Source organism: Coturnix japonica, chromosome 1, assembly GCF_054131305.1.
Source record: "Coturnix japonica strain WE chromosome 1, WE-NBRP24, whole genome shotgun sequence".
NCBI lineage: Eukaryota > Metazoa > Chordata > Aves > Galliformes > Phasianidae > Coturnix > Coturnix japonica.
In genome coordinates this window covers 84,514,548-84,541,159 of record NC_140663.1, presented here as the reverse complement: position 1 = coordinate 84,541,159, position 26,612 = coordinate 84,514,548, and the positions used below count along the sequence as shown (strand labels likewise).

Genomic DNA, 26,612 nt, shown 5'->3' with positions numbered 1-26,612 from the left:
TCGCTGGCCCTTTTAAATAAATAGCTCTGCCATCACTCTAATAAGTTTGACAAGTTGGTCCCAGGCCCTGGGCAGGAAGCTAATAAACTTTAAGTTGCTTTTCTATTGTTTTCCTAAAACAATTTGACTTCCTTTCTGATAGCCTCAAATTCCTTCATTAAAAATAGAGTAGCTGGGAGCCAGAGGAAGAGCTGAACTTGAGCCAAGTTGTGCTTACAATGCCGCCTGCGTAAGATCACATTTTTATCCTGATCCACGAAGACTCTTTAAAAGAATGGCAGGCAGACAGCTGCCAGTGCATGTCAGGAACAGCTCGGGAGCCAGTCTCCTCCAGCATTGGTCCTTCAGGCTGGAGGGAATCTCCGGCCAATGAGCCCGTGTCAGACCACAGCGGGAGGCTGAGTTCCAGGGAGTAGACCCAGTGTGTGCTCACCTGCCCAAAGCGTCCTCCCTCAGACACGGATCTCTTCTGGAAGCCGAACAGGGACAGAGAGGTGGGCTCCAGTGAGACAGAGGGGCTGTGCTGAAGCAAACACTTCAGTCAGCCATCTGCTCCTCCCTCCACCTGTGCAGGCTCTTCAAAAAGAGGTAACTCTCTGTTCTTTCTTTTCTTCTCACTTTGTGAAACATATTTATGTACATACGTATGCATACCGTATTTGTGTGAAGCAGCAGTTCATCTAGGTGGAAATTTACAGGACAAGGTGAATGTCTGGTGACTGGGTAGATGAGGATTTCTTGCTTGAAAATGACTTGTTTGTCCCTTGGACAAATCTTTTAGGATCTCCACGGTTTGGTTCCTCCAACTGTAGAGCAAGGACAGTGATTAGTATTGTGTTATTATTTGCAAAGCACTTCTCAACTACTGAGAGATACTGCAGAGTTGGGAGGTGGAAACAGCGTTTGATTTCCAGTAACACAAAGAGGACAACTAAGTATTTACTTTGGGATAGATGGTCATTTCTTCTGAGAGAGATGAAGTCTTCTTCCAGTTTTTTCTGCTGAATACTTTATTGGCAGGTGATGCTGGCACACAGTGACATTTCACACCTTGTTGTTTCTTGTTTTCTCTTTTCTCATTCTGGTACTCTGACCTGTGTGGTGGTTTCATACTGATGGGCAGCTCGACCCCACCAAACTCCTTTCTCCTTCCCCTTCCTCAAAAGAAAAAAGGAAGAAAATACAATGAAAAAGAGCTCACAAGTCAAGATAAGGTCAGGGAGACTGCTCACTAGTTACCATCATGGGCAAAACAGACTCAGTGTAGGGAGATTAATACAATTTATTACTTATTAATAATAAACTAGAGTTGTGAGAAGATAACAGTAACCTAAATCACACTTTGACCCCATTCACCCTTTTCTACTTCCTCTCCCTAAGCAGTATAGGGGAGCAGGGGCTGCAGTCAGTTCATAGTCCAACTCTGCTATTGCTTCATGGTCACCACCCATGCTTCCCCATACCTCCTGCTCCACCACGGACCTCCCCTGGGCTGCAGGGAGCTTCTGCTGTGCGCCTGGAGCGCCTCCTGCCCTCTTGCACTGACCTGGGTGCCTGCAGGGCTGCTTCTCTCACATCTCTCACCCCTCTCCCTCAGCTGGTGTTGCACAGCAGATTTTCCCTTCCTCAACTCCTCTCTCCCTGAGCATAACCTCACTGAAAGAAACTGAGGGGAAAATGTCCATATAAAATGATATAAATGGGTATATATATATATATATATATATATATATATATACTAAGAGAGGAATAGCAACTATAAAACAATCCACCGTCATTTGGGGAACTATCATTACATGCTGCTCCTGCTCCCTTGGGCCAGGCCTGTCTTTAGGAATCTGCCTTTTGCTGGAAGATGCCTTCAAGCTGTCTCCAGAGGTCCAATCTATAACTGAGAACTTCTTTCTCTCTCCTTCTCTTTCAATCATGCCAGGGGATTTTGGATAAAAAGCTTCACCAGGAAGGTAGCATCCACAGGCACTTGAGAGAGGGTACTTAGCTGTGTCCAGCCAGCATGTGACAATATAAAGAAGCAGAGTAACTGCAATGCTGGCCAGGCATCGGAGATAACATACCTACAAGAATTTTCTGTCCAGCCAATGGTGGTGACAGAGAGGTGTCCGAAATTCCCCAGGGCAGTAAACCTGATACATTCCCCAGGCACAAACCCGTCTATAACAGCAGGACAGAACAAGATATTGTACTTTCAGGCAATCTCTTGAAGTTCTCAAATCTCAGGAGAACATTTACCCACATTTGAAACAGCCTCCCAGCAAAGCCAGATGCTACACGAGCATCTGCTCTATGTGAAGAAGCTCTTTCCTATCTGAGCTCTCATCTATATTACTGCATGTTTGCAGACCTTCTCCATGTATTGTGTTGGCTTTCTCTCGTTGTTTGTTCAAATCCCTGACACAGAATGAATACTCCATTAAATAACCATGGGATCAATGCTGAAAAACTCATCATGCTGAAACTCTGTGCAGGATTTACCTGGCTTCTGCGTGAAAAGCAGCAGTTCTGATAAGGCAATATGGGAATTGCAAGAAATAGAATGAAAAAGGGACCTCTTGGCTTATCAGCTTCAATCCCTTTGAGTAACAGGCAAGTACAAAACAAATGGCCTTTTCTAAACTTACTAAGCTCTATCCTAAATCTCATTAGGTTTCCGCCCTCACTTCTGTTACTAGAATGCTGTTCCAGCACCTCCTTCTCTGCCCTGTTGCTTAGAAACCTTCTGATTTCCAGCCTAAATTCATTCATGGCCAATTTATATCTATTTATTCTTATGCCACATTGTCCTTTAGTGTATGTAGCTCTTCTATCTCCCTAGCACTTACTCGCCCAACCCCCAACTCTGAGAAGTATTTATAGGCAGCAAATCTCTCCTCTCTTAACCTTTGTTCTGCCAGACTAAGTAACCAAGCTCCCTTGTAGTATTCACCCTGCAGGCATGTCATGCTGTGTTTTAATTACTTCAGGTAGCTGCAGTAGCATGAAGCTCAGTGCAAAATAATGAATGTAGGAAAGCTTGTACTTGTATCTCATCTATTTTCAAATCAGCTCCAGTATCTGTTTGCAGTCACTTCTGTGACTGGTAAGTAAACACACACTGTTGGCTGAGAGACACTTTCCGTTCCTCTGATCACCCTGATGCCTTTCTGTGCACCTGTTCCAAGCTGAACGCCTTTCTTGAACACAGGCAAGCACTGCACATGCTGCTCTGATGGGGGTCTCACATCCTCTTGGACAACATTAATCTTAGCTGCTGCAATTGGAAATACTGCTGTGGCCTGGGAGCTCAGCTGCCATTTTCACCTGCACATCCCACCACTGGTTTCTGGTGACCTTCGCCTAGGACTTTCCCCTTCTCTGTTGTGTCAGCCAGGACCTCTCAGCAGCAAGGTCCTGATGTGTGTGACTTTGTATTTTCCCATTTAAACCACACCTCAGTCACTCCAGTCATAAAGAGCCTCCAGTTCTTCTGGTGCTGGAATCCACCTCTGCCCCAATAATACCTCCCAGCTTTCCTACATCAGCAGATTTCAGTAGCATTTCTACTTTCGGTGCCAAGGTAATTAACACAAACATTTAGAAAGATCAGTCCTAAGTACAATCTTTGATCAGCCTCACAGCTAACTTCCCTTCAGCCTGTTAGGGAAGTGGTGTCTCAAACCCATCAGTCTCTTACTCACTTGAGGATTTCTCTAATAATCCCTGCCTTCTTCAGCTGAATCCTTTGCATTGATTTGTTTTTTTCTGTGGCACCATATCTTGTGCCTCACTGCAGACAAAGTAGATACAGTCCGATATGTTTCTTTCACCAAGGAGATCAGGAATCTTAGCCCCAAAAAGCCATTTACCTTTGATCAAAATATGGCGCATGTTGTTCTATTTTTCCCTTACCTCCTATATTTCTCCTTTCCTGCAAAATGTGTTCTACAGCACTACAAACTGCTGAGATTCACAAGCTGCACACAGTAACCATCGACTGTTCATCTCATTCCCGCTATCTAGGGGAACATTCTCTTCCACTTGATCTCCTTATTCAAGCCATAAAAGTTTTGTATAGCAGTTGCATGGGGAAGGGAGGAAAATCCTTCTTCCCAGCTCACCAATGGAGCTGGAGAAGCTGCCTCTGTTTTCCTGTAAAGACGTGGCAGTAGAGGAGGAAGGACACACTGAGGGTCTGGCAGAGGCATCCATACAGCATCTCCACTCTCCTGTCTTTTGCATCCCACATGGCCTTCCTCCATTTCCCTCCTGTGCATCAAAATGCAAACAGAAAAAAAAAAAAGAAAAAAGAAGAGCTCATAGCAGTCACCTCATACGCACAATGCGTGTATTTGACAGAAACCTCCCTGTATTCATCAATACAGAATATCTGTTTGACTGTAGGGGAAACAGCCTGCCAGTCTGGAACAATGCTCGGGTAAGAAATACAAAGGAATGATAAAGAAAAATCAGATCTGACTATCCTGAGTGTACAACAAAGATTCAGCAAGGAAGGGAGCATATGTTGCATTTCAGACAGCTTGCACACAGGAACTGCATGTGAGAAATACCTGACAAGCCCAAAGCCATCTACAAGCTAGAGTTGTATCACTAACATCTGTTTTGGATATCTCTATGATGAAATGCTTGACAATCTCACTGGCACAAAATCAATGGGATAATCACAGGTATAATACTGTTATGCAGGAGAGAGAAAATCAACTCCAGAAATATTCCTATTTTCTTTGAAGTCATAGGAGATCCTTCAATAAAGTTAGAAATGCAGTGGCAAACAATTATTGGTTGCTCGATATCAGTTTACTGAACTGCTATGGAAACATACTGCACGTCCTGCAATAGCCATCAAGCTCAATTTGACATGTATGTAAAACATAGGACCCCAGTATGCCAAAAGCATTTATAAGAAAAGCCCAAATGCTCACGCATCAGAGTGTGTGTGTATATGGGAATGTGGGAGGTTGCCAAAAACCACCTCACCTGACAGGCACATCAAAGGGGACCTGGGACACCTTGCTGGGAAGCACTAAGTGTCCCGTGGGACAAGGCAGTAGCTATGAACAAGCTCCTTACTTGGAGAGGTGCAGGACCTCACTCCTCACAAATTCTGCTTTGCTTAATACTGAATGAGTTAAAATATATGTATATATCCTTCATTGATGTCCTGTGCAGAAGAACCTTCTCAGGTTCTGGCTGGGGTAGCTGTGGGGCAACCCCGTCTCTTTTCATTTAAGGAAGACTTAGACCATGGTGTGTTATCTGGGGGAGGAGGTGTAAGGAGCAGCGGCAGCAGCAACTGGAAGGGACAGGGAGAAGGCAGCAGTGAGTGCATCCTGTCAGTATAGGGAGGGTGGCACAGGGAGAGGCTGAGAATGGAGAGGGAGGAATAAAAACCCATGGTCTTTAAAGGAAAAACAACAGGAAACTAGGTTTGAAAATAGAAAGATTAAGTTGGAGGTTGTGGGAGAGACAAGAAAAGTAGGTGAAGAAAGAAGGGGAAAGGCAGAGAGGCGGTGGGGAAGACAGAAAGTGACATGGAAAGGGGGTGGAGAAAAAAGAGGGGAAGAGAGAGAGAGAACCAGACCAAAGGAATAAAACCAAGCAACTGAGAAGAACGAAGGACTCAACTCAATTACAGGAAGGAAAAGTGCTAAAGCAAGGAAAGGAGGCAGAAGAAGAGACACTGGAAATCAGGTAAGTAACCATGAGGGGGAAATAACTGCAGAAGCATCAATAGGGAGATCAGGCTGTTCGACTCCAGGGTAAAATAGCAAGAGGGGAGAGATGGACTTGGTGAGGCGGAAAAGAAGGACAGACAAAAATAACTTCAGAATTCTGCATTTTCTACATTTTCTTTCCATTTCTCCCCAAAACATTCCCTAGTAACAAGGTAGGCTTGGAGCATTTAAAAAATTACAATGCTTTTGCCATGGGTACTGAGAGAACTGACAGAGGAGCTTCCTTGCAGTGAATGCGGATACCAACAGATTTCAGCATAAAGGAAAGCAGGATAAAAGCTCCAAGTACCCTCAGACATTATAACAAGCAAACTGCAGTTTCTCCTAGATCCTGCTTCAGCACGCTGTCAGTGTCAGGCTGCTCTAGGGAACGTGATGAAGGGAACTCTTACCTGGGAGAAGCTACCAGGGCATAAGCGCTTTATCAAGTGTCTGCTTGAGCTGCCTTATGTTCCAGAGCACATAGAATAGTTTGAAATATCGCAGCTTCTTTTCCTTGAGAATAATCTGTCCTGGCCAGTTCATGACATGGATTCTGGGAATGCAAGTCAAGTGTAGGAAAGTGCCTTGCTCGCGTCCCCCAGTCATATGTACAGCACACACTGCGGCTGGAATGCTTTTCTTCTCCATCCCAACACAGCAGCCTCAGCATAGAGGCACACAGATCTAGGGGACAAACACTCACCGCCACTAGCAGAGTCCTCTTCTTATTTGCCTTCCAAACTTATTTTCCCCTTGCATTTTGAATAATTATCCTATTACACTTTTATAATTCAGCATCTCTTACATGTTTCAAACAGCCTAGCTTGAAAATACAGTACTCTCGTAGTTCCATCTGGAAAGAAGTAATGACTGAACGCAAAGGTTATCCTGGTAATTGCCACCTCCAATCCAGCACAGTTTCTTCAGTAACCCTTTTCATTTCCCAAAGGTTCATTTTACTCATCATTTATAAAGTCTGATGAATGAGTTTTGTCTCATTCTGGTTTTAACAGCTGGAGTAAACTGAGGCAATACCTCTGTCCCAGAAGAACTGTACAAACCCATGAGAGGATGATGTAAACAGCATCTCCAGATAAACTTTAGACAAAAACAAACAAACAACCAAGAACAACTAACAGGCTAAATCAGCCTGAACTGTTCAAGTCTTCCTCCATGCTAAAATCTCTGTGAAATCTCTATATGAAAAGTTTTCCCTACTGCTTATATGATCCTCTCCTTAAGGCTAAAGAACTTAAGACACGGAATATGTGTCTGCATATTTGTGCGCAGCTAGGAGTGGGTTAAGCTGTTATTCAGAATTCTCACATCCTTGCTGTATTTGTGCTAGAAGCCAAACATTTCTGCATCAGATAGTCTTTTAAAAATCTACTCTGAGAAGAAAACAGAATCTTTCTGACTTTCTTCCCTCTTTCCTTGAGAGCGAAACAATAGTTTAGGAGGATTCCTGAGGGTTCAGGGTTTAAAATACTCATCAGAATCTGGTTGCTTGGGAACTATGTTAAGTATTCCTGCTGCTGTAAGTATTCGGGATTTGTTTTTGTTTTTCCACTCAACAGGATATATTAGCACAATTCTTTAATATTTTGGACTTCCACATGAAATATTTAAATCTTGCCAGAAGATACAGAACTTCTTACCCAGCCTCTCTTCTCTTTCTGACCTTCAGACAGATTTCACTCATTTTGCACGTTTGTCCTTGTTTTCTGACTTATCTCAAAAGCATTGAAGGAATGAGTAATTCAGCTCTATTCCAGGTCATTAGGGAGCAGATTTCAGAGACTGCTCCGCACCTCGGGTGCTTCTGTATGAAGCATGAGGACAGAGACTTAAAATTAGAAATAGCTCCCAGGAGGCACCAGAGAAACTTCAATCTTCAGGCTAAGAATTCATAAAGAGAAAAATGAATCAATTTTATGGCGATTGATAAGCAACAGAGAGATCTCTCTAAGCAGTGCGCTAACAGGCCGGCTCTTTCCTGAAACAAAGAAACATTTATGCCATGCAGCACAAAATGAACACAGAGATGCACGCCTCTTAAGTCTCTCCAGTGTATTTTCCAAGAGGGGTCAGTGGCTTTTTAATGTAAGAACTAAGAGTTTTACACTTACATTTCCTTCTCTCTTCATTACCTTTGTCATGATGGCCATATCTTGAGAACAGTTGAGAATTTCTATATGAAGCTCTTCTACTTTAGAAGTGGGAAAGTTAACAGATGCCTTTGTCAGGGCGCAGAGTGACCACAGAAGCAGCAGTCCACCTAGAGCATTTCAGAGCCCTAAGGTCTGGTGAGAAAGGGAGAGAACAGTGGCATGGGAGAAGAACTGTCACCAGTTTAAAATCACATAAAGCTACCCAAGAACTCTGGGTTTAATTCTTGCTATTTATGCCATGATGAGGAAAATCACTCAGTCCAGGTTTGTTCGCAAATGGTCCCCCAGTGGTGCCTTTTAGATGCCTGAATTTTAGACGTGGTCTATCGGGTGGAACTGATAGATGCTCCTGCTCTACCGTTAACCAAAGACAGCTCCATGTTAAACATACATTACAGAACATACGGTCTGAGAACATGGACGTGGGGGGGAGAAACAGACTAGCAACATCTCCAACCAGCTTCTGAAAGTAATGAACATTTTTTATCTTAATCTCTGACTGCTGTGAAGTTGATATAATACCATCTCCATACCTCCAACCAGCAATGAAAATAAGTAAGGAAATAACTGTGAAGCAATCAGGTACTGTTGGGATGAAAGCTGTAGGAAAACCCATGAGGAAACGAATAATTCTGTCTTTTGAATCACACTTGAATAACATACAGTCAGTGAGGCACAGGCCACCCACAGAACAATAAGGAGAAAACAAAACAGTGAATAGCTGCTGAGCAAGAAAGCCCCAGCCAGGCTGGCACAGAATGAGGCAGGCATCCTGTACAAAGAACGAGGTGACAATGTGAGGATGTGGTTAAAGGCTCATAGCTATGAGGCACAGGCACAAAGAGATTGAATTAAGATTACTTAGAAAAGTAAATACTTGATAGCTCTCTGCTGCTTGGTTTTGAAAATGTTATGTTAGTTGTTGTTAAAGGGGTATATATACGCACATATATATATATATATGTATATGCACATATGCTGAGTATATAAAATAACCCACTCACAAGCTACAGCCATACCCTGGTCTGAATGAGAAACAAAATACTAGGAGGCAAAGCTACAGCAATGAAGCTGGGGTGTGAAGAGAGTCCTATGGTTCTTTGGACAGAAAGAAGAAATGTGATTTGACAAGGTAATACTAAGTGGGCAGTAGACAGTTGCTGAAAAATTCCCCATTCTAAAGCAGAAAGAGCTAGTAACCTGAGTGCCATAGAGAGTTAAGTAACCAAAAGAGCCAAACAGCTGAGGCAGGGGTCCAGAAGAAGGAAGGGGTAGGCAGAGGGGAGAAGAAGGGATACGCTAAGTCTGAACATGAGCCCCCTCCTTTTCCCGTTACCTCTACAGTCTGTTTTACTTCAACACTGCTCTGAGTTGCATCTTGTGTAGTCTGTGAAACAGCCTAAGCCCACATGGACTGTTTTTTTACCACTATATCAGGTCCAATGTGATGCTTACCATCACCTCCACGTCTCCTTACACCAGCCTTTCCCACTGAAAACACAACTCACATAAACAGTTTCTGACAGCAGAGCTCAGGAAGTGCTTTTCTATGGCAATCCCTACATTTGTCAACATGCTTCTGCCTTCCAGAGCTCCCTCTGCATTGTTTGGCTGCCCCCTTTCTGGTACACAGCACTGCCCAACTTAGTATCAGTTGCAGATACATCTAGGTTAGCTTCTCCCTACAGAGATAAATAAACTGTCAAGAGCACCGAGCTTTGTAATTCCAAAATGGATGTTCTTCAGCATATTGGTTAAGGAATAATATCCATCAGCCTGCTTGTAGAGTTTACATCAGAGAGAGAAATGATTTTTTTCTAGCAAAAAGCATATCTATGCCTTTATTTAGCTTATCCCAAGTCCAGTTCTATTACATTTGTTTGGCTAAGGGCCGACATTTGCAAGGCACAGAGAGAATCCCAAGAGAATGAGAGGGTGCTCCCTGCATGCTAAGTATAAGCCTGGATGCCACTACCATGTAACTATTTCAAGCAGGCTTTCAAACACAGAGGGACAAATTCATTCCTCAGCTGGACCCAGATGAGTTCAAGGGCTTCTCTGATTTTAGTTTCCTGTGTCTGCATCAAGCACAGCTTGGCTCCAATGCCGAAGTTACATATGAGCACAATTTGACTACAGACAAGAAAAAGAAAACGAAACCAAAAACATTAGATATCCCATATAGACAAGCAATAACAGTTCAGCAAACGGTGAGTCTGCAGTTTCCACCACCACTTCAGATGAAAATATTCCACATAATACCATCGTCTGTGTGTGTAACACGTCCCTGATGTACACACTTGGAGGTGTTGAGTGAGCTCCCTCTGTGGAGGCAACAGGTCACTCGGCTTCCTTATCTCCTCACTCATTCTCTTTTTTGTGAACTCTGAGATTTTCCACATTTGGGGGGGGGGTCATTGTCCTTGCTGCTTATTCAGGACAGGACTCGGAACCTAAGAAACTAGAAAGGAACTCAAGCAAATATTTCATACTCCCTTTTATTTTTGTAAGCAGAAAGGAACACGAATCTATTAGTTCAGACCCATGCACAGATCAGAGTAACCACTTTGGCTAAAGAACTGGCCTATTTCAGGCAGAAATTTGTCATAAACAACTGTATGTGCATATGAAACCATAGGGATGGTGTTTCATAGAATCACAGAATCAGGTTGGAAATGACCACTAAGGCCATCCAGTCAGACCACCAACCCACCACCACCATGTCCATTAATAATGTCCCCAAATGCCACATTATGTGTATCTGGAACAGCCCCAGGGATGGTGACTCCACCACCTCCCCGGGCAACCTGTGTCAATGCATCACTGTTCTTTCTGAGAAGAAATTTTGGTAAGCTTTAGATGATGATACCTGATGTGTCACTGCTCAACTCTTGTATATACATATGAAAGAGCCAATGCCAGCTAACTGAACAAAAAGATGCATACTGATCTTGGTTTCAGCACTGCACTGATTTATATCCTATTTATGTCCCAAGGCTCTAAAAAGCCTCTGGAATTCAAAGCATTGCTCTCACACTGGAGAGAGCATTTCTAAATTTATTCATCTTTTAATGTTGTAAGTCATGTGCCCCTAGAAGGCTCCCTGACCAGGTCCTGACAACAAAGGAGCACTGTATTTGTACACTGAAAAGTCAGCTTCCTTTGGGACACTGACCCAGGGCTGTGGGCTCTGCTGCAATAACAAGATGGCCACATCTTGGAAAACCAACACTGTGGTTTCTGCCAGGCATCCCTGCTACATCCTGCACGACAGGAATTTATTTCAGATCATAGAATGATAAAATGGCTTGGGCTAGGAGGGACATCAAAGATCATCCAGTTCCAACCCCCCCACTGTGGGCAGAGTTGCCATCCACTAGACCAGGCTGCTCAGGGCCCCAACCAACCTAGTGTTCAAGAAAGTATTGTCTCAAGACACAAGCAAGAAGGGCATCAACTCTCCCTGTGGCTGTGGTCTGTAGAAGCACATGCCCTAGTGCTATAGAAGCAGTGCTGTGTCACTATCAAAAAGTCTAAGAAGCAGTGCTATACAGAAAAAAACAACCATAGGTTTGCAAGCCACAGCCCCTGTCCCATGCTTCCAGTGACACAGTGACCTTGAACAAGCAGTTTGAGCATTTCTGCACCTAAGTGGGATGCTGAGAGACTGTACTGCTGCTAATGGGGGGCTGGAGACTGCTATGTGAAATATACAGCTGTAAAGAAATCTGGGTTAAGTACCTGTCAGTGCAGAGCTGGAAACCTCTTTCTAAGTGTCTACAGGTGTGAACAGCCAAATTTATAGTGCTGGGAGATCTCAGGTCTGGCTATAATCTGGCAGTTATTAATGCAAAGGAAAAGACCACTGCCATGTGCCTCTGCAGTAGCTATCTGCTGTGCCACAGATTGCCTGGGCATGACAGGAGGTGGCATGGCTGGAGGAAGGCTGGCCACAAGAAACTCCTAGGCATTGTCTTTGCCACAGCTGGCAGGGATGCTCCACTAAACAGAACTTTCAGTAGCTCAGAGTGGGTGACCTGCTGCACAGCCTTGAGCAAAAGGAATGACTTTGAATCCATTACTTTCTCCCCATTATGGGAATCACACTTCCCTCACACAATAGAACCCTTCTCTACAGCCTCTCTGAGCCTGCCTGGGACTTGCCAAGGGAAAGAGGTGGGCTGAGAAAGGGAGAGCAGGATGGTATTATAATCAGGCTCTCCACTTTATTTTAGAAACAGCCCGCAGAGATGTCGACCTCCTGTCACCTTCCTTGTGGGAAAAGTTAGTGTGAAGTGTTGAGCCCAGCTATTTATATCACTGCTGATAGACTCGCCTGTCTTCTAAAGAGGGGAAAACAGTGGATTCCTAACAACTCCAGGGGAATCAGACTTTCATAAAGAAAAAAAAAACAGGCAGGAATAGCCTTCTTGCCTCTTTGGTGCATCTCTCCTAGTGGTTCTCCACAGCCCCGTTCAGTCTACACAGCCCAGCTCACTTGCTAGAGCAAGAAGCAGAGATGCAAAATGCCTGCCTGCCATTCACAGCACTTGCCACCAGGAACAGGAGAGGCAGGAACACTTCTTCTCTCACAGAGGAAGGTAGCACAAGAAAAGGATAGTGGAGAGCCATACTTTGGTGGCGAGCCAGCCTGGCACACTAGCAGGTGCCGTCCTGCTGGGGTATTTTTATCTTGGAATTTGGCAGTCACAAGCTGGGTGGATGCCATGCTTGGTCTGCAGTTTTGATACTTGTTTTTTTTCCCAGCTTTAATTGCGTTTCAGGTGATGATTAAGGCAGGACAGCCACATCGCTGGGTTTATGCTGGGCTATGCTGGTCTTTGTCACATACACGTTTCATGCTGCCAAGATCTCCCGGCTGCGCGCAACTCCTTTGTTGATCCAGCAGAAAGCTGCCAGCCGAGTGCACGACAGCACGGTGGCACAGCCCAAGACACTGCATGAATATGCATAACTGCTGTCAAGGCAGCCTCTGCTATCAGGTGCTGAGACCTCACAAAGATACCCAAAGGTATTTTTCGCTGAGTCACACCAGAGAGAGATGAGATTTGTCCAATTAAGTCCAAAGTAGGAATATAAAATCTACAGATGCTCACACGCTAAAAGATTGAAGCATGGAGGATAACAGTCTGGGAATGAGGAAAGGGAACTATATGGAAAATTCCCAAGAATAGTAAAGCCCCAAGGAGAAAGGCTAGGTCAGAGCCTGTCCCGAATAGCCTGGAAAAGCTGTCAGGAGGTGACAATAATTCTTTGCTTGCTGGCAGCACAGAACTAGATACTTTCATCTGCTGTTGTCAGAGGTCCTTTGACTGGCATCACAAGAATAGCTCACTAATACCTCAACACAGCTAAGCCAAAAGCACTGCACTAGGAAGGAACCACTTTCTCTTGGTATCCAATACTCATTTTCTCATGTCCACCTATCCACTTACAGGGGCCCCCCGGCTCTCTGGGGTTGCAGCAGGAACAACAGGAGGCATTCTGCTCTTTCAAGGCCAGGTTGGATGGGGCCCTGGGCAACCTGATCTAGTTAATGTGGAAGTTTGGTGGCCCTGCCAGGCAGGGGAGTTGGAACTTCATGATCCTTGAGGTCCCTTCCAACCCAGGTCAGTCTGTGATTCTGTGGGCAGCCCCTCCACCAAGAGGACTGTGCAGGAGAGCAGCCAAAAGGGAAGGACAGAAGGAATGGCCCTGCTACCCAGTCCAAGCCTCATAACTGCCAACATTGGGTCATTCAGATTCACCTCCTTTTGAAAGATATTGTGCAAACAGTTGACTGTCACTCACATGTCCGATGCCATTTTTAATCTCTGGATTCTTCTTGCACTCATGTTTGCCAAGTTCATGTTCTGTACACGTTGATTTTAATATCTGCCAGTGTCTAGGTGTAGAAGCCTTCAATAGAGAATGCCTTGTCATCAATCTGCAAAAAAATAATAGTAATAATTAAAAAGTCCTGGATTCAGTGCAACTCCCTGTAAATACCTCCCATTCGGGATTTATCTGTCTGTATTGAATTCCTCAGTGCTCACAGAACAAAGCCATGTGATAACTTCCCCAGAATGCAGTAACTGTACTAAAGTCATTCGGTGCAAAGTCATATCTGAAGACAGGCCCTCTGATTTTTCAGCTTACCAGTGCCAACAGGGGGAGAGTTAGCAAGATACAATGATCTGCTCCTCTGTTTCTTGACTGGCAGCAGATGAAACAGCTTTCAGCATACCCCATCAGCCTCCAGGATCTGTGTTCACTTGACTGCAACATGTCTGCCAGCAAAGAGCCGCAGCCCATCCCTGGCTTCCCTTTATGTCCCTTCTTTCTCCCTCCTCACACAACTTCCAACAGGCGGAGGGGAAGCAGGAGATCCCTCCCATCTCTTTACCTGGGAAATCCTCAGGGCAGCCCCCAGTAGCACCAGCAGCATCAGGATTCAGCTTTTGATCTTTGTCCCATCCATCCTTGTAGACCAATGCTGTGCACAGACAAGTGATGGTGTAAATCATGGTGTGCATTGCTACATTAAATTATACCAGTTACATAGCTGGAGGAGGGGTATCATCCTCTCAACAATCATATCTCCATCCTCTCCAGCTTTTGCTCGCAGGAAATCTACACAATATTACTGCAGTAAATTTTCTGTATTTAACAGCGTCTACTCTCCATGGCAAAAATAACTGGTTCTCAAATATGAGAAAACAGAGGAGCATCAGCACTTTTGCTCCCTATAACTTTGAGATTCACCTAGTCTAGTACTTTTCATTTCATTACCACGATTATTAAGTTTGCATATATTTATTAAAAAGTATTTTTTATTTAATTAAAAATAAATAAATAAGTTCCTCTTATTTTCAGCAAGAGGAGCTGTGGGAGAGCATTATCTTCAAGGTAATTCTGCCCACTGTTTAGAGCCTTGCCCCTAACCCATGCACAATGAAGAGCTTCTCTATGCCCTCGAAAGGTACATATGGTCAGCCCAAATGGACCAAATTACTACACAAGAGCCCCACAAAAGACAGATTAACCTACCCTTCTCTTTTTATCCAGGGGGTTAAGTGACTTGGCCAGAAACAATCTGCCCGAATCAGAAACAAAACTGAAGTAGGCTTTCCTACATCCTGTCTTGGCAGTCAGACTACCAGCCCAACTAACCTGTCCTCCTGTCAGCAACCACCTTCCAAATGCTAGTTTCCTGGAGCTGCTTGCTGGTCCCCGGGAAGCATTAAAGGGAGGGTTTTTCCTTGTCTATATAGTTTGAATAGTGAATGTTGTCTCAAGGCTTAAGAGGAAGGAACAACATCCGCCATTTTGACTGGGCAACAGATACCCCTCAGACAGGTATGGCAGCGTGGCTGCAGGTTAGGTTTACAACACCGGTACAGCTCTCTGAAGTCTGTACACACCCCAAAACAGTTAAAACTTGTAATGAAGCACCTGGAACTAGTCATACTGCCAAACCAAAGCAAAACCTATGGGCAAAAGGCAGGTGGGCAACAGGAGGGCTTTCCATGCATTTCTTTTAGTCATGTCACCAAGCTCAGAAACAAAGCCCACACCTGTGAGGCCTTCACATTCCAAGTGTCACTGCAGATATTATGTAAAAGTGGCATATGAAGAAGCCCAACCAGTGCTGAGACCAAGCTGTATGCTCCAGTCTTATCTCCCAGAGAATCAATCTGTTTAGGGATTCTCCAAAGTGCTGTTTGCAGACGGATGAATTCTGCTTTAACTACACAATCCACAGGGGACACAGTATGCAGACTGGTGAAAGGACTTTCTGAAGCAAGAAGTCGTCTGGCTCATCCTCAAAATTTTAGTAGCTCATTTACAGATTGCAGATGGATCATGCTAAGAAAGCCCCTTTCTGTTTCAGTAACTCAGTTAAAAAAAGAAAGCCAGCCAACACACATTGTCTTCAGTGGATGTGAAACAAAGTCCTCAGCAAACACAAGCACGTTGTTCATCACATCGGGTCAAATAAAAACATTTACTTTGATACAAGATAAACCAATTCACTCCATGCATCCCTAGCTGGACTTTTCCTAACCTTAGAATCACACTCTTCTATTTTCTCCCACAGAGGCTGTCTCCAGTTCTGCCTTCAGGACTTCTACCCGCTCCTGGTGAGCAGAAATGGGGGACTGGAGTTTCCTGGGAGAGTTCCTCGAGGAGGTCCACAAGCACTCCACAGTGGTGGGGAAGGTCTGGTTGACTGTGCTGTTCATCTTCCGGATGCTGGTACTCGGTACAGCAGCTGAGTCTTCTTGGGGGGATGAGCAGTCAGATTTCATGTGTGACACCCAGCAGCCTGGCTGCGAGAACGTCTGCTACGACAAGGCCTTCCCCATTTCCCATGTCCGCTTTTGGGTCCTTCAGATCATCTTTGTTTCTACTCCATCCCTGGTGTATATGGGCCATGCGATGCATACAGTGCGCATGGAGGAGAAGAGGAAGATGAAGGAGGCAGAAAGAGAAGCCCAGGAGATGAAAAACAATGGTGACACGTACTATCAGCAGAAGTGCCCCGTGGCAGAGAAGACAGAGTTGTCTTGCTGGGATGAATCAGGAGGCAAAATTATACTCAGAGGCAGTCTGCTAAACACCTATGTCTACAGTATTCTGATTCGCACTGCCATGGAAGTTGCCTTCATTGTGGGGCAATACATCCTGTACGGGATCTTCCTGGAGACCCTGTATATCTGCCAGCGAGCACCTTGCCCCCACCCCGTCAACTGCTACGTTTCCCGTCCCACTGAGAAGAATGTGTTCATCATCTTCATGCTTGCTGTGGCCGTGCTCTCCCTGTTCCTCAGCCTGGCTGAGTTATACCACTTGGGCTGGAAGAAAGCCAAAGAGAGGTGCTCCCGTGCCTACAAGCCCAGCCCTAGCACAGCTCCTCGAAGGCTGGAGTCTGCCCCACAGGTAGAAAGGGCCCAGATGTACACTCCCCCTCCAGACTTTAATCAGTGTTTGGCAAGTCCCAATGGGAAGTTCATCAGCCCCTTCAGCAACAAGATGGCCTCCCAGCAGAATACAGCCAACTTTGCCACCGAGAGGGTCCACAGCCAGGAGGATGCTGCTGGGGAAGGGCCCTTCATGAAGTCTAGCTACATGGAAAGCCCAGAGGTGGTCAATGAATGTGCGGCACCTGCCCCCCCTGAGAGCTACTTCAATGAGAAACGCCGCCTCAGCAAGGCCAGCCGCGCCAGCAGCAAGGCCAGGTCAGACGATTTGTCTGTGTGACCTGTCTCCAGATGGGAGGAGGAGTGGTCTCAGCGCTCAGTAAAACTTCTGCAAAGTGGACTGCAGACTCTTGCCACAAACCTCTCTCCGTTTCAACGTCCTCCCATTCCTTCTCAGTGAACGTCATTCTTGTAATTCAGACAGCACTTCTCACAGCTTAAGGCAGGGGCAGCCCCTGGACAGCACACACCTGGAGGTTGAAGAGAAGCACCGATCTCCAGATGTGAAGTTCTCAGCCCGTGGGACTCAAGGGGACTGGGGACTCACCAACCTTAGCCACAGGCTGGCACACTCCTGAGGCTGCCTGGATGCCTCAAATGTGAGGCACTGTGACTCTCTGTTCAGAAGACTGACTGGACCTCAACCCTCTTGTGTCTTCTTTGATGTCTATTCAACATGTGCTAAAACAGGTGGGCAGATACACTGAGCTGAAGCTTCTCTCACCTGCAGGGATCAGAAACACACTTTCAGAAAGACTTCCTCTTGTTCTGTGCTCTTTCTCTTTTTAACCCCCTCCCCTTCTCCACTTAAGCCCAGATATTTTAATCCAGTTTACTTATAGAATAAATCCTACTTGAATTTTTGACACTGTGCATAAAACTCTTCCCCATGGATACAGATGCCCGTGGTCCCCCAAGCACAGCTGCCTCATGTCTAACTTTGGAATCCCTTCCTCATTCCTAAGCCAGCAGAGCAGCTGGCCCCATGGCCCTGGGATATCGCTCAGATGACTGGTTGATGAAGACTAGGGAATGTTCCCAACATACTTATGTCATCAATTATAAGCAAGACACCCACTAACAGAAATAGAGACTGTCCTGTGAGAACAGATACACAGCTACTAAAAAGGAAGGAATTATCACATGTAAACAAAGTGATTTTTCCCCCTTTTAAACTCATCTTTCGAGTAACCTGAGTGCTGCCGAAAGGGTGCTACCAGCTGCTGACTTGGGAGAAAAACATCCTGTTTATCTGCAGAACAGGTACAGCCTGTGTTCTCTTGCTACCACCCTACCAAAATACTTCAGCATCTTTTGCAAGGAGCAAGAATCCTGTCCAGGTCCTGCACATCACTGAGCTCCTGGCTGCTCTCTCAAGCCTGCCAGCCACTGCAAGCAGCAATATCTGTCCTCTCAGCAAATCTCTGTTCTGAAAACAGGTCATCTTCATCTTCACTGCTAGTGTACACAGTACAAGAAACCACACACAGGCCACCGTTTTTCACCACTGTAACCTCTCAGAGCAGCTGCTGGAGCCCAGCACTGCACAGTGAGCCTGATGGGTGAGGTCTGCAGGCAGCTTCCACCCTGGACATGTTTTCTCACTGCAGAGCTGGCATACTGAGACCAACCAAAGCCACGCTGCTGCCCGTAGTTTACCTTGCACTGCCCTTTCAGACATGGGATACAGCTTCCCAGTGTTGAACTGTGTGAATGAAAGGCCTGGGACCAGATGGTCAGGGGACTGAGCCACTCCCTCTCCTAGGGGCTGCTACAGGTTTGTGAACCTTGCTCCTGCATAGTTAGCTTTGGTACAGTTCCCTGTACATGTGCATACGTACCCGTACACAGAAAGGGCAAAGCCTTTTGTTGTTGTTGTTGGTAAGGTATCTTATAAACATGTATTTTTTAATCTTGAAAGGACTTGTGTGTTCTTCTTAACATGTGATTTTAGTCAATTGCGCCGAGGTTTCTCCTAATAAAGTTCTAACTCCATCTGTTCTTGTTGGTGTTCTGCCTTTCACATGGCTGGAGAATGAGCTGCTAGTATCTATCAGGCTGCCTGCCAGCCTCTGCTGCTCAGAAATCACACAAATTCCCACTGCACAGAGTGGCAGGGATGAGGGGACAGCTTGGCCAGGGGGATAAATAATAAACATTGGGAAATGATTGATTGACTAGCTAGCTAGAAAACCCTCCAGCACCCCTGCACTACCAAGAAGGAACAGTAAGAGCTGTCTAGGGAGCTGCTGTCCTGTATGGTTCTATCTTCTCTCAAGCACACTCTTACAGAGAATACTTACTAAGGCCGATCCAGCAGGAAAAAGGTCCCCCGAGAACCTGATTTCTTGTCCATTGCCTTTGAAAGGCTTTTTAAGATGCAAGGTACCAAGAGACAGTGAGAATCCATGCCTAACAATTGCTGCAGAGAGTTCCCATCACTACTCAGCTCTCATAAGATGTGGTTTTCCAGTCCACGGCCCCACCCATGCCCCCCCTTCCTGTACCCAATCTGAACTTCATCCCTTGTTCCCACTTTCTGACTTTCACAGGCTCCCTTCTTCTGACCTTGAATCTTTCTGTCCACCCTAAGGAAGTGCCCTTCCTTCCTCTCTCCACACAGTCTCCCATCCCCAGGGATTCTTCATTCTGGGAAGCTGGAGACTAGTAAGGTACCGCACTCCAGCAAGGAGCCTGAAAGGAGAAAGTGAGAATGAAACTGGAATTTGACGAGGACACTGGAGCAAGGACCTTTAGCTGTTAGAATCTGCAGGGATCAAAGGAGTCTTGGTTTGGGGATTTTCAGCACAGATATGAGGATGTCACATGGGCACCCACTGCCCCACAGTGCAGCAAGGGGAAAGTATTAGTCCTGGTACAAATTTTTACTGACATACGTACACACTTGAGCGTGCCCATCCCTTAAGGTGGGCATAAGAGATATGCAGTGAGTAAGCCAGGAGCTCACTGAAAGCATATTCACAGCATATTCAGATAATGTGGCTGTTAAGTGATATTGCTGACAAGTGGTGGGCCAAACTTGAAAAACTCTGTATTGCAAGCACTTAGAGAAGTAGCGTCTGTAGAGCAAGACATGGTCCAAAAAAGAATGAGAATAAGGATTTTCTTTATGCTACTTCTGTCCTCCACAATCTAAACACATTCACAGGTCAGGTTTTGGTGATCTCTGAGACCACAGCCATTCCATCCCAGCTCTCTGCTGCACAAACACATGCATGAAAGCCAACAAGCTCCCTCTTAGCTTAATTCCTAGTTCTGTCTTCTATGTAGAACAAGCAGGGAATAGTCAATGGATGGATGTTTGCACTGGCTGACAGACCGTAAACTTATAACTCGTAAAATCCATTGCCAAGACCAGACAAGCTATCATATCACAACAGGAAGATAGTTACTTCAGCCAGTAAGCAAAAAGATGGGCCTGTCATTTCAGAGTTTGTATTCATTGCTTTGCACGAGATAGATGCACGGATGGACTACCTTATAGCTGTGGCCTAAATCAACATTACATACTAAACTCAACCCTTGGATAGGCACTCGGTATTTAAATAGCAGCATTACAAACACAGTGCTTTGAGGGGAAGAAGAAAACAGCTGAGAACTTTTTGTTCTGCATTTTTCCCTCTCAAGAGCCTTATTTGCTGGGTCTAGCACAGTCTCTGAAAACTGTACTGCCATTTAACAGAAATACTCACTCTTGTCTTCACCTCCATCAAATTCACACCTCAAATCATTCCAGCATTTCCTTCTCTTAATGGTGTCAGAAGTCAATTCTGTATTGCGGTTGTTTGCTAATCAGCTGCAGAAAATGTGTGTTTCGCCGAGCTTTTAAAAGAGAAGTACTTAATCCTATAAAAGGAAAAGTTATATTTAAAAATACAGAGAATGCCAAGACTAACAAAGCAACGAATCAAGGCAAGGTTGTGCCTGTAGTCTCTCTCCTTTCTCCAAAAAGCACAGTGGGACAGATGAGTGGGGTAAGAGACAGATGTGGGAAATAGTGAAGGCAATACTGAAAATTAATGGCTGGTCTGGAGCGTGAAGGTTAAGCAAGTTGTTTCCTCGTTCAGAATATGTGAACGAGGCATGGAAACTCAAAGCTGATCTTTAAGATTGCTAAAATGGAACTGATGAAAAGATGCCAAATTGCACAATCTCCCCTTGAATATTCTTCATAGAGTTATTGAATATCCCACATCAGAAGGGACTCACAAGGATAGAATCACAGAACCATAGAATGGAATCATAGAATGTTGTGGGTTGGAAGGGACCTTAAAGACCATCTAGTTCAAACACCCCACAGTGGAAATGGTCGCCATCTACTAGATGAGGCTGCCCAGGGCCCCGTCCAACCTGTATCACTGAGTCCAACTCCTGGCTCCACACAAGAGTACCCAGATTTCAAACCCTATGTCTGAGAGCACTGTCCAAATGCTCCTTGAACTCTGGCAGCTTGGGGCCATGACCACTGTCCCGAGAAGTCTGTTCCATGGCCTCATCGCCCTCTGGAGGAAAATAAAAATGTGACTTCAAAGTAAAAATGAATAGCTTTGCTTTTGCCCCAAGAGTTTGTTGTTTTTATGGTCTAGATGATTAAGACTCTTTCTGGGGATCACAGGAATGGTAATACCACATACATACGCATATAAAACACTGTCATGAAAATGTGATGACAGAAAGAGGATCAAATGAGCTTATAACACCCACTCTAGTCAAGTAATTCAGAAATGCTTCATTTTTCCTCCAGTGAGCATTGTTTTACAATTTTTTAAATGAATTTTTTGAGACCACATTCACATACCATCACCGGCTTCCCACAGATATTTCAGCAATTGAGTTTGACGGGTGATAGAGCTCTCAGAAAGTGAATGACACTCATGGAAACCTTTGTTTTAAATTCATATGTACAAATATTCACCCCAGAGACAGTTGTGCATCCCCTGAGCCATCAGGAAGCACAAACAATATTGTGTAACCAATCCTGCCAACCACAAATGTAACAATACACCTTCACCGCACATGCCATAAACTCACACCAGAACATGTTTTAAGGACAGTAATGGAATAAATGTGTCAGAGGTAAACATCTGAGAGAACTGTGATCTACTGGTATTCTGCAGGTAGAAGCAGTGGTTACACATTTAGCTGCCTTTCGCACAGCCCTAGGCACTAACCGAGATGCTGCTGGGAGTCCCCAGCACCTACAAAAGGAGGTGTGTGGATAAGGGGTGCAGATTACCTCACTTTCTTTGCAGCTCACAAACTCTCCACGGGAAGTGTTTAATTTTCCATTGGCTGCTTAAGGCAAACACTTTTCACTATTTTATGCTCCTGCACACAAGGCTTCAAAACGTCCCTGCAAGCCCTTACACTTCACAAGCATGCTACATAGCAGAAGTGTTGCAAAAAGCACAGCCACTCAGGCATAAACCCCACTCCCCAACCTCTAACGCAATTTGCCATGCTAACGCGGGGCTTTGTAGCCTACCTGTTCACACAAAGGCTCTGGATGAATAAAAGTAATCAATCATGTTGTGTTTCTCGGCAAAAAAGTATTCCCACAGAGCAAGCTGGGAAGCGAAGCTCTGAAAACCTGCAATATTTACTTATTCCTGTAAACTGATTTCTGGACTGAGGCCTGTAAGATGGCTACATTAAATCGTGTTCCTTCCTCAAGGTAGCTACATTTTACTAGTGGATTAGGAAATCCTTTCCTTTTTCACATTTCCATACTGTTCCAGCCTCAACCTCTGCTCTGCTTGCATGTGATGAGCTCCCATGAGGCCATGGCCCTACTATGACATCTGCAGGAGAAGACTAAGGGCAGCAGTGGACTTGGATGACAAGCTGACATACTAGGTACATCCCTAGTACCGGTACCTATGTTATCCCCCTCCTTTTATGTGTTTCTTGGTGCCCGACATGATCTTCAGTGAGTTCTCTGTAGACCACTGCTGGATTTTATGAGGACATCACCATTAGGCAGGGCTGGACCACAGTGGGAAAGCACTCTGGGATTACTCGAGTGGAGTTCTGTGACTCACTGTTCACACGCAGTAGCTCCTCTTCACCGTAAGATTAATTTAGACGCAAGGGTATGGAAGATATGGCCATGCCAGACATTGAAATGAACTAGGAAGGACCCACGAGAGAGTTAAATTTTCTTGTTCATGTTGGACATGAGCCTAACCTTAAAAAGGCATGTCAGCAATGGTCAGCTATACAATATTAAGAGAGCAAAAGTCACATCTAGCAATTTTTCCAGAAACTGGATATGGGCTGCTAGGACATGCCATTTTTAACAGCCTCCCCCCAACCCGCCCCCAGTAAAACCCGACACTCTCATACTCAGCTACACACAGGCTTTCACAAAAACTTACATTACCCACCAGCTCCTACCCTTAAAAGGAATCAGATTAACAAGGAGAGCCAAGCTTGGGGTCAGAAACTTGCTATTTGTTTGGGTGTGTTTTGAAGTAAATGTCATGCCAGCTGTTCAGCCTGGGAACCAAGTCTGAGGTTGAAAAGGGCTCTTAACAGAGTTGGTTTGATCGGTGCCGGGCTACAAGCAAGAAGTCTTGGAAGCAACAATTCAAACTCAGCCATCACTAAATAACGCTCGGTTTCCACCTGGCTTCTCTTCCACTTCATCCAATATCCAAGAAAGCATTAGGTATGCATGTAGAGCAGAAATTACCATCACTTTCCCTGCATAACATGAAATAACAACCCAAGGCACATGTGGTTTGTAACTGATACTCCACTGAAAACTGGGCTTGTTTTTTCCAACACATTTACCCCTTACAGATCACTAGAACTCTTTTCTCATCCTTTGTTTTTGTCTTTTCCCCTCTGGAACAAGACATTGGATTATTTTTCCCCCTCTGCAGTCTTTTATTTTGTTAGGATACAACTTTGTTTTCCCTTCCATATCTCCATGCTCTCTCTGACCAAACAAGCACATCACAGGTTCCTAGCACAGGGAGGTGCCTGGCAGTGTGATACAGACCTCAAAAGCACACACACTCTACAACCCTTTTCCTCTCCCTGAGCATACCTGGAACAAGAACAACCTGCTCACCACAATGTGTAGAAAGTCTACGGCTTTCCAAAGCACTCCTCCCCACAAGTCAAATGAGGACTGCCACTGCCCCTGTGTGTATTTCTGAGCAAGCAGCACCACGTATTTGCATAACCAGCAGCCTGCCCTGGCAGCCCAAAGGGCCAACTGTACCCTGGGGAGCATCAGCCACCGTTGAGGGGGGAGGGGTTGTCCTGCTCTGCTCTGCCCTGTGCAGCCTCATCTCCTGCACTGGGTGTGGGTTTGGGTGCTACAGTGTAAGAAGGCATTAACATCCAAAGGAGGGCTACGAAGATGGGGCAGGGTCTGCAGGGCCAGGTGTATGAGGAGCTGATGAGGTCCCCTGGTTGGTTCAGCTCAGGGCAGAGGAGCTGAGGGGAGGCCTGATGGTGGCTGCAGCTCCCGGTACCTCTGCCACGTGTTCAGGCCTATCAGAACAGTGAGTGTAATTAACAACTGGAAAGAACAGCCTGGGGATGGGATAATTTCTAACTACCACAGTGTGATTTAAAAGGTGTGCACTAGTACCGATAGAAGTTACTGATCTCACCAGAAATTGCTGGTTATGGTCTTCTCCTTTGCACTAAGCAGGAGTCAGGGTAGTCACCCCAGCATTAAAATCTACACATCTGTGAAACGTTTGCCGCAGTCGATGCACTGCAGTTCATAATGATTATTTTCTGTCCACAGCGCTGCTGTTTGTTTCAATCCATTTAGCAATATTCATTAGCTCCCTACTTCAAATTAGGGTAATTGAGAGTAAGAGATCGTGTAATAAAGTCTTTTACTAAGGGAGACCTGCCACATTTCCTTCCCTGACTCATTAGTTGACTCTATCAACTTGCAGTCGAGCTTTACCAGCAATCTCTCTTCAGATTTGCCAAATGATTCTTGAGAAACATGGCAAGGCCCCTTTCTTATCATCTCATTATCACCGACGATGTGAAGTTATAAGCTTCTTTTCATATTTATCCTACTGTCTTACACAAAAAAAGACATTAAACTTCAGCGCCGAGATGGTTTTGCCTCTGACCCAATTGCACGGCCAAAAACCACGGATACCAAAGCCCTAGAAAAACTCGTGCCTGTCAACAATCCTTAAAATAAATACTAAAAAGCAGCCTTACGACAAAGCTGCTGTTAGCCATACCATTGTCTGGGATACTTTACATTCTTCTTCTAGGGGAATCTCAGCCACTCGCATTAAATGACTCCTAACTGAGACGTGAGAACGGGTAGCGAAGCAAATACCCATGAAGCAGTGACTGGTACAGCTGACAGCCACATGGCACCAGAATGGCAACCAAAGATAACACTGAGCCCAGAGGAGAGGCTCCGATACCCATCTAAAACTTCAGAGAGCACCTTCGGGTCCCTTCTGCAGGAAGCCTGTGTGTGTGACAGTGGGAAAGTCCACCTGAAATCCATCTGAAAAATTGCCAAGACATTATAGGAATCAAATGTCCTGAGACAGGCAAGAAACGGACATGGGAAACAAAACAAATAAAATTATATCCAAAGCAAAATCCGTTGGAAGTAAAATAAAAACAAAAAGTTACAACTCCATGTCTGGAACAGCAGTAAAACACAGATACGGCGCCATGCACAAGAGCAAAGCGAGACTATTTCCGTTTTGTAACAGCGGTGTTTTTGCAGCCATGATGGACCAGGAATGTAAGGCAAGACTTGGAGAAAGATCATATCCTTAATTCATATAGCCACTAATATAGGTGGAAAAACAGGTGAGCTCTTACATATACTGGCAGAGCGCAGAGGGTGATCACAGGCGGTACAGAGTCTGATTGGAGACCTGTAACTCGCGGTGTTCCCCAGGGGTCGGTGCTGGGTCCAGTCATGTTCAACATCTTCATCAACGACCTTGATGAGAGGATAGTGGCAACCTTCAGCAAGTTCACTGATGACACGAAGTTGGGACGATTGGCTGACACGCCTGAAGGCTGTGCTGCCATTCAGCGACACCTGGACAGGCTGGAGAGCTGGGCAGTAAGAAACCGGATGAGGTTTAACAAAAGCAAGTGTAGAGTCTTGCACCTAGGAAGGAATAATTGCATGCACCAGTACAGGCTGGGGGAAGACCTGCTGGAGAGGAGCTCTGCTGAGAGGGACCTGGGCGTCCTGATTGACCATGAGCCAGCAGTGTGCCCTTGGAGCCAAAAAAGCCAATGGCATACTGGGGTGCATTAAAAAGAGTGTGTCTATCAGGTCGAGGGAGGTGATCCTCCCCCTCTACTCTGCCCTGGTGAAACCTCATCTGGAATATTGTGTCCAGTTCTGGGCTCCCCAGGACAAAAAAGACAGGGATCTCTTGGAAAGAGTCCAGCGGAGGGTCACTAAGATGGTGAAGGGCCTGGAGCATCTCCCCTATGAGGAGAGACTTAGGGAACTGGGTCTGTTTAGCCTTGAGAAAAGAAGGCTGAGAGGGGACTTGATCCAGGTTCATAAATATCTGAGGTGTGGGGGGCAAAGTGGCGAGGCCAGACTTTTCAGCAGTGTGTGGAGACAGGACAAGGGGAAATGGCCAGAAACTGGAGCATAGGAAGTTCTGCACGAATGTGCGCAAGAACTTCTTTACGATGAGGGTGATGGAGCACTGGAACAGGCTGCC

The 26,612-nt window shown here is 45.3% G+C and overlaps 1 protein-coding gene across 2 annotated transcripts; it reads left to right on the top strand.

Annotated features, from left to right (window-relative positions):
• The first annotated feature begins 294 nt into the window (after positions 1-294).
• GJA5 (gap junction protein alpha 5) lies at positions 295-18,882 on the top strand. Of its 2 annotated transcripts, none has more exons than XM_015879861.2 (2): positions 295-588; positions 16,005-18,882. In XM_015879861.2, exon 2 carries the CDS (start codon positions 16,058-16,060, stop codon positions 17,165-17,167), a length of 1,110 nt encoding a protein of 369 aa, XP_015735347.2. In that variant the 5' UTR covers positions 295-588; positions 16,005-16,057; the 3' UTR covers positions 17,168-18,882. The 2 variants fall into 2 exon arrangements, with proteins under 2 accessions (XP_015735347.2, XP_015735355.2); XM_015879869.3 differs by lacking the exon at positions 295-588 and adding an exon at positions 5,313-5,706.
• Positions 18,883-26,612: the final 7,730 nt, after the last annotated feature.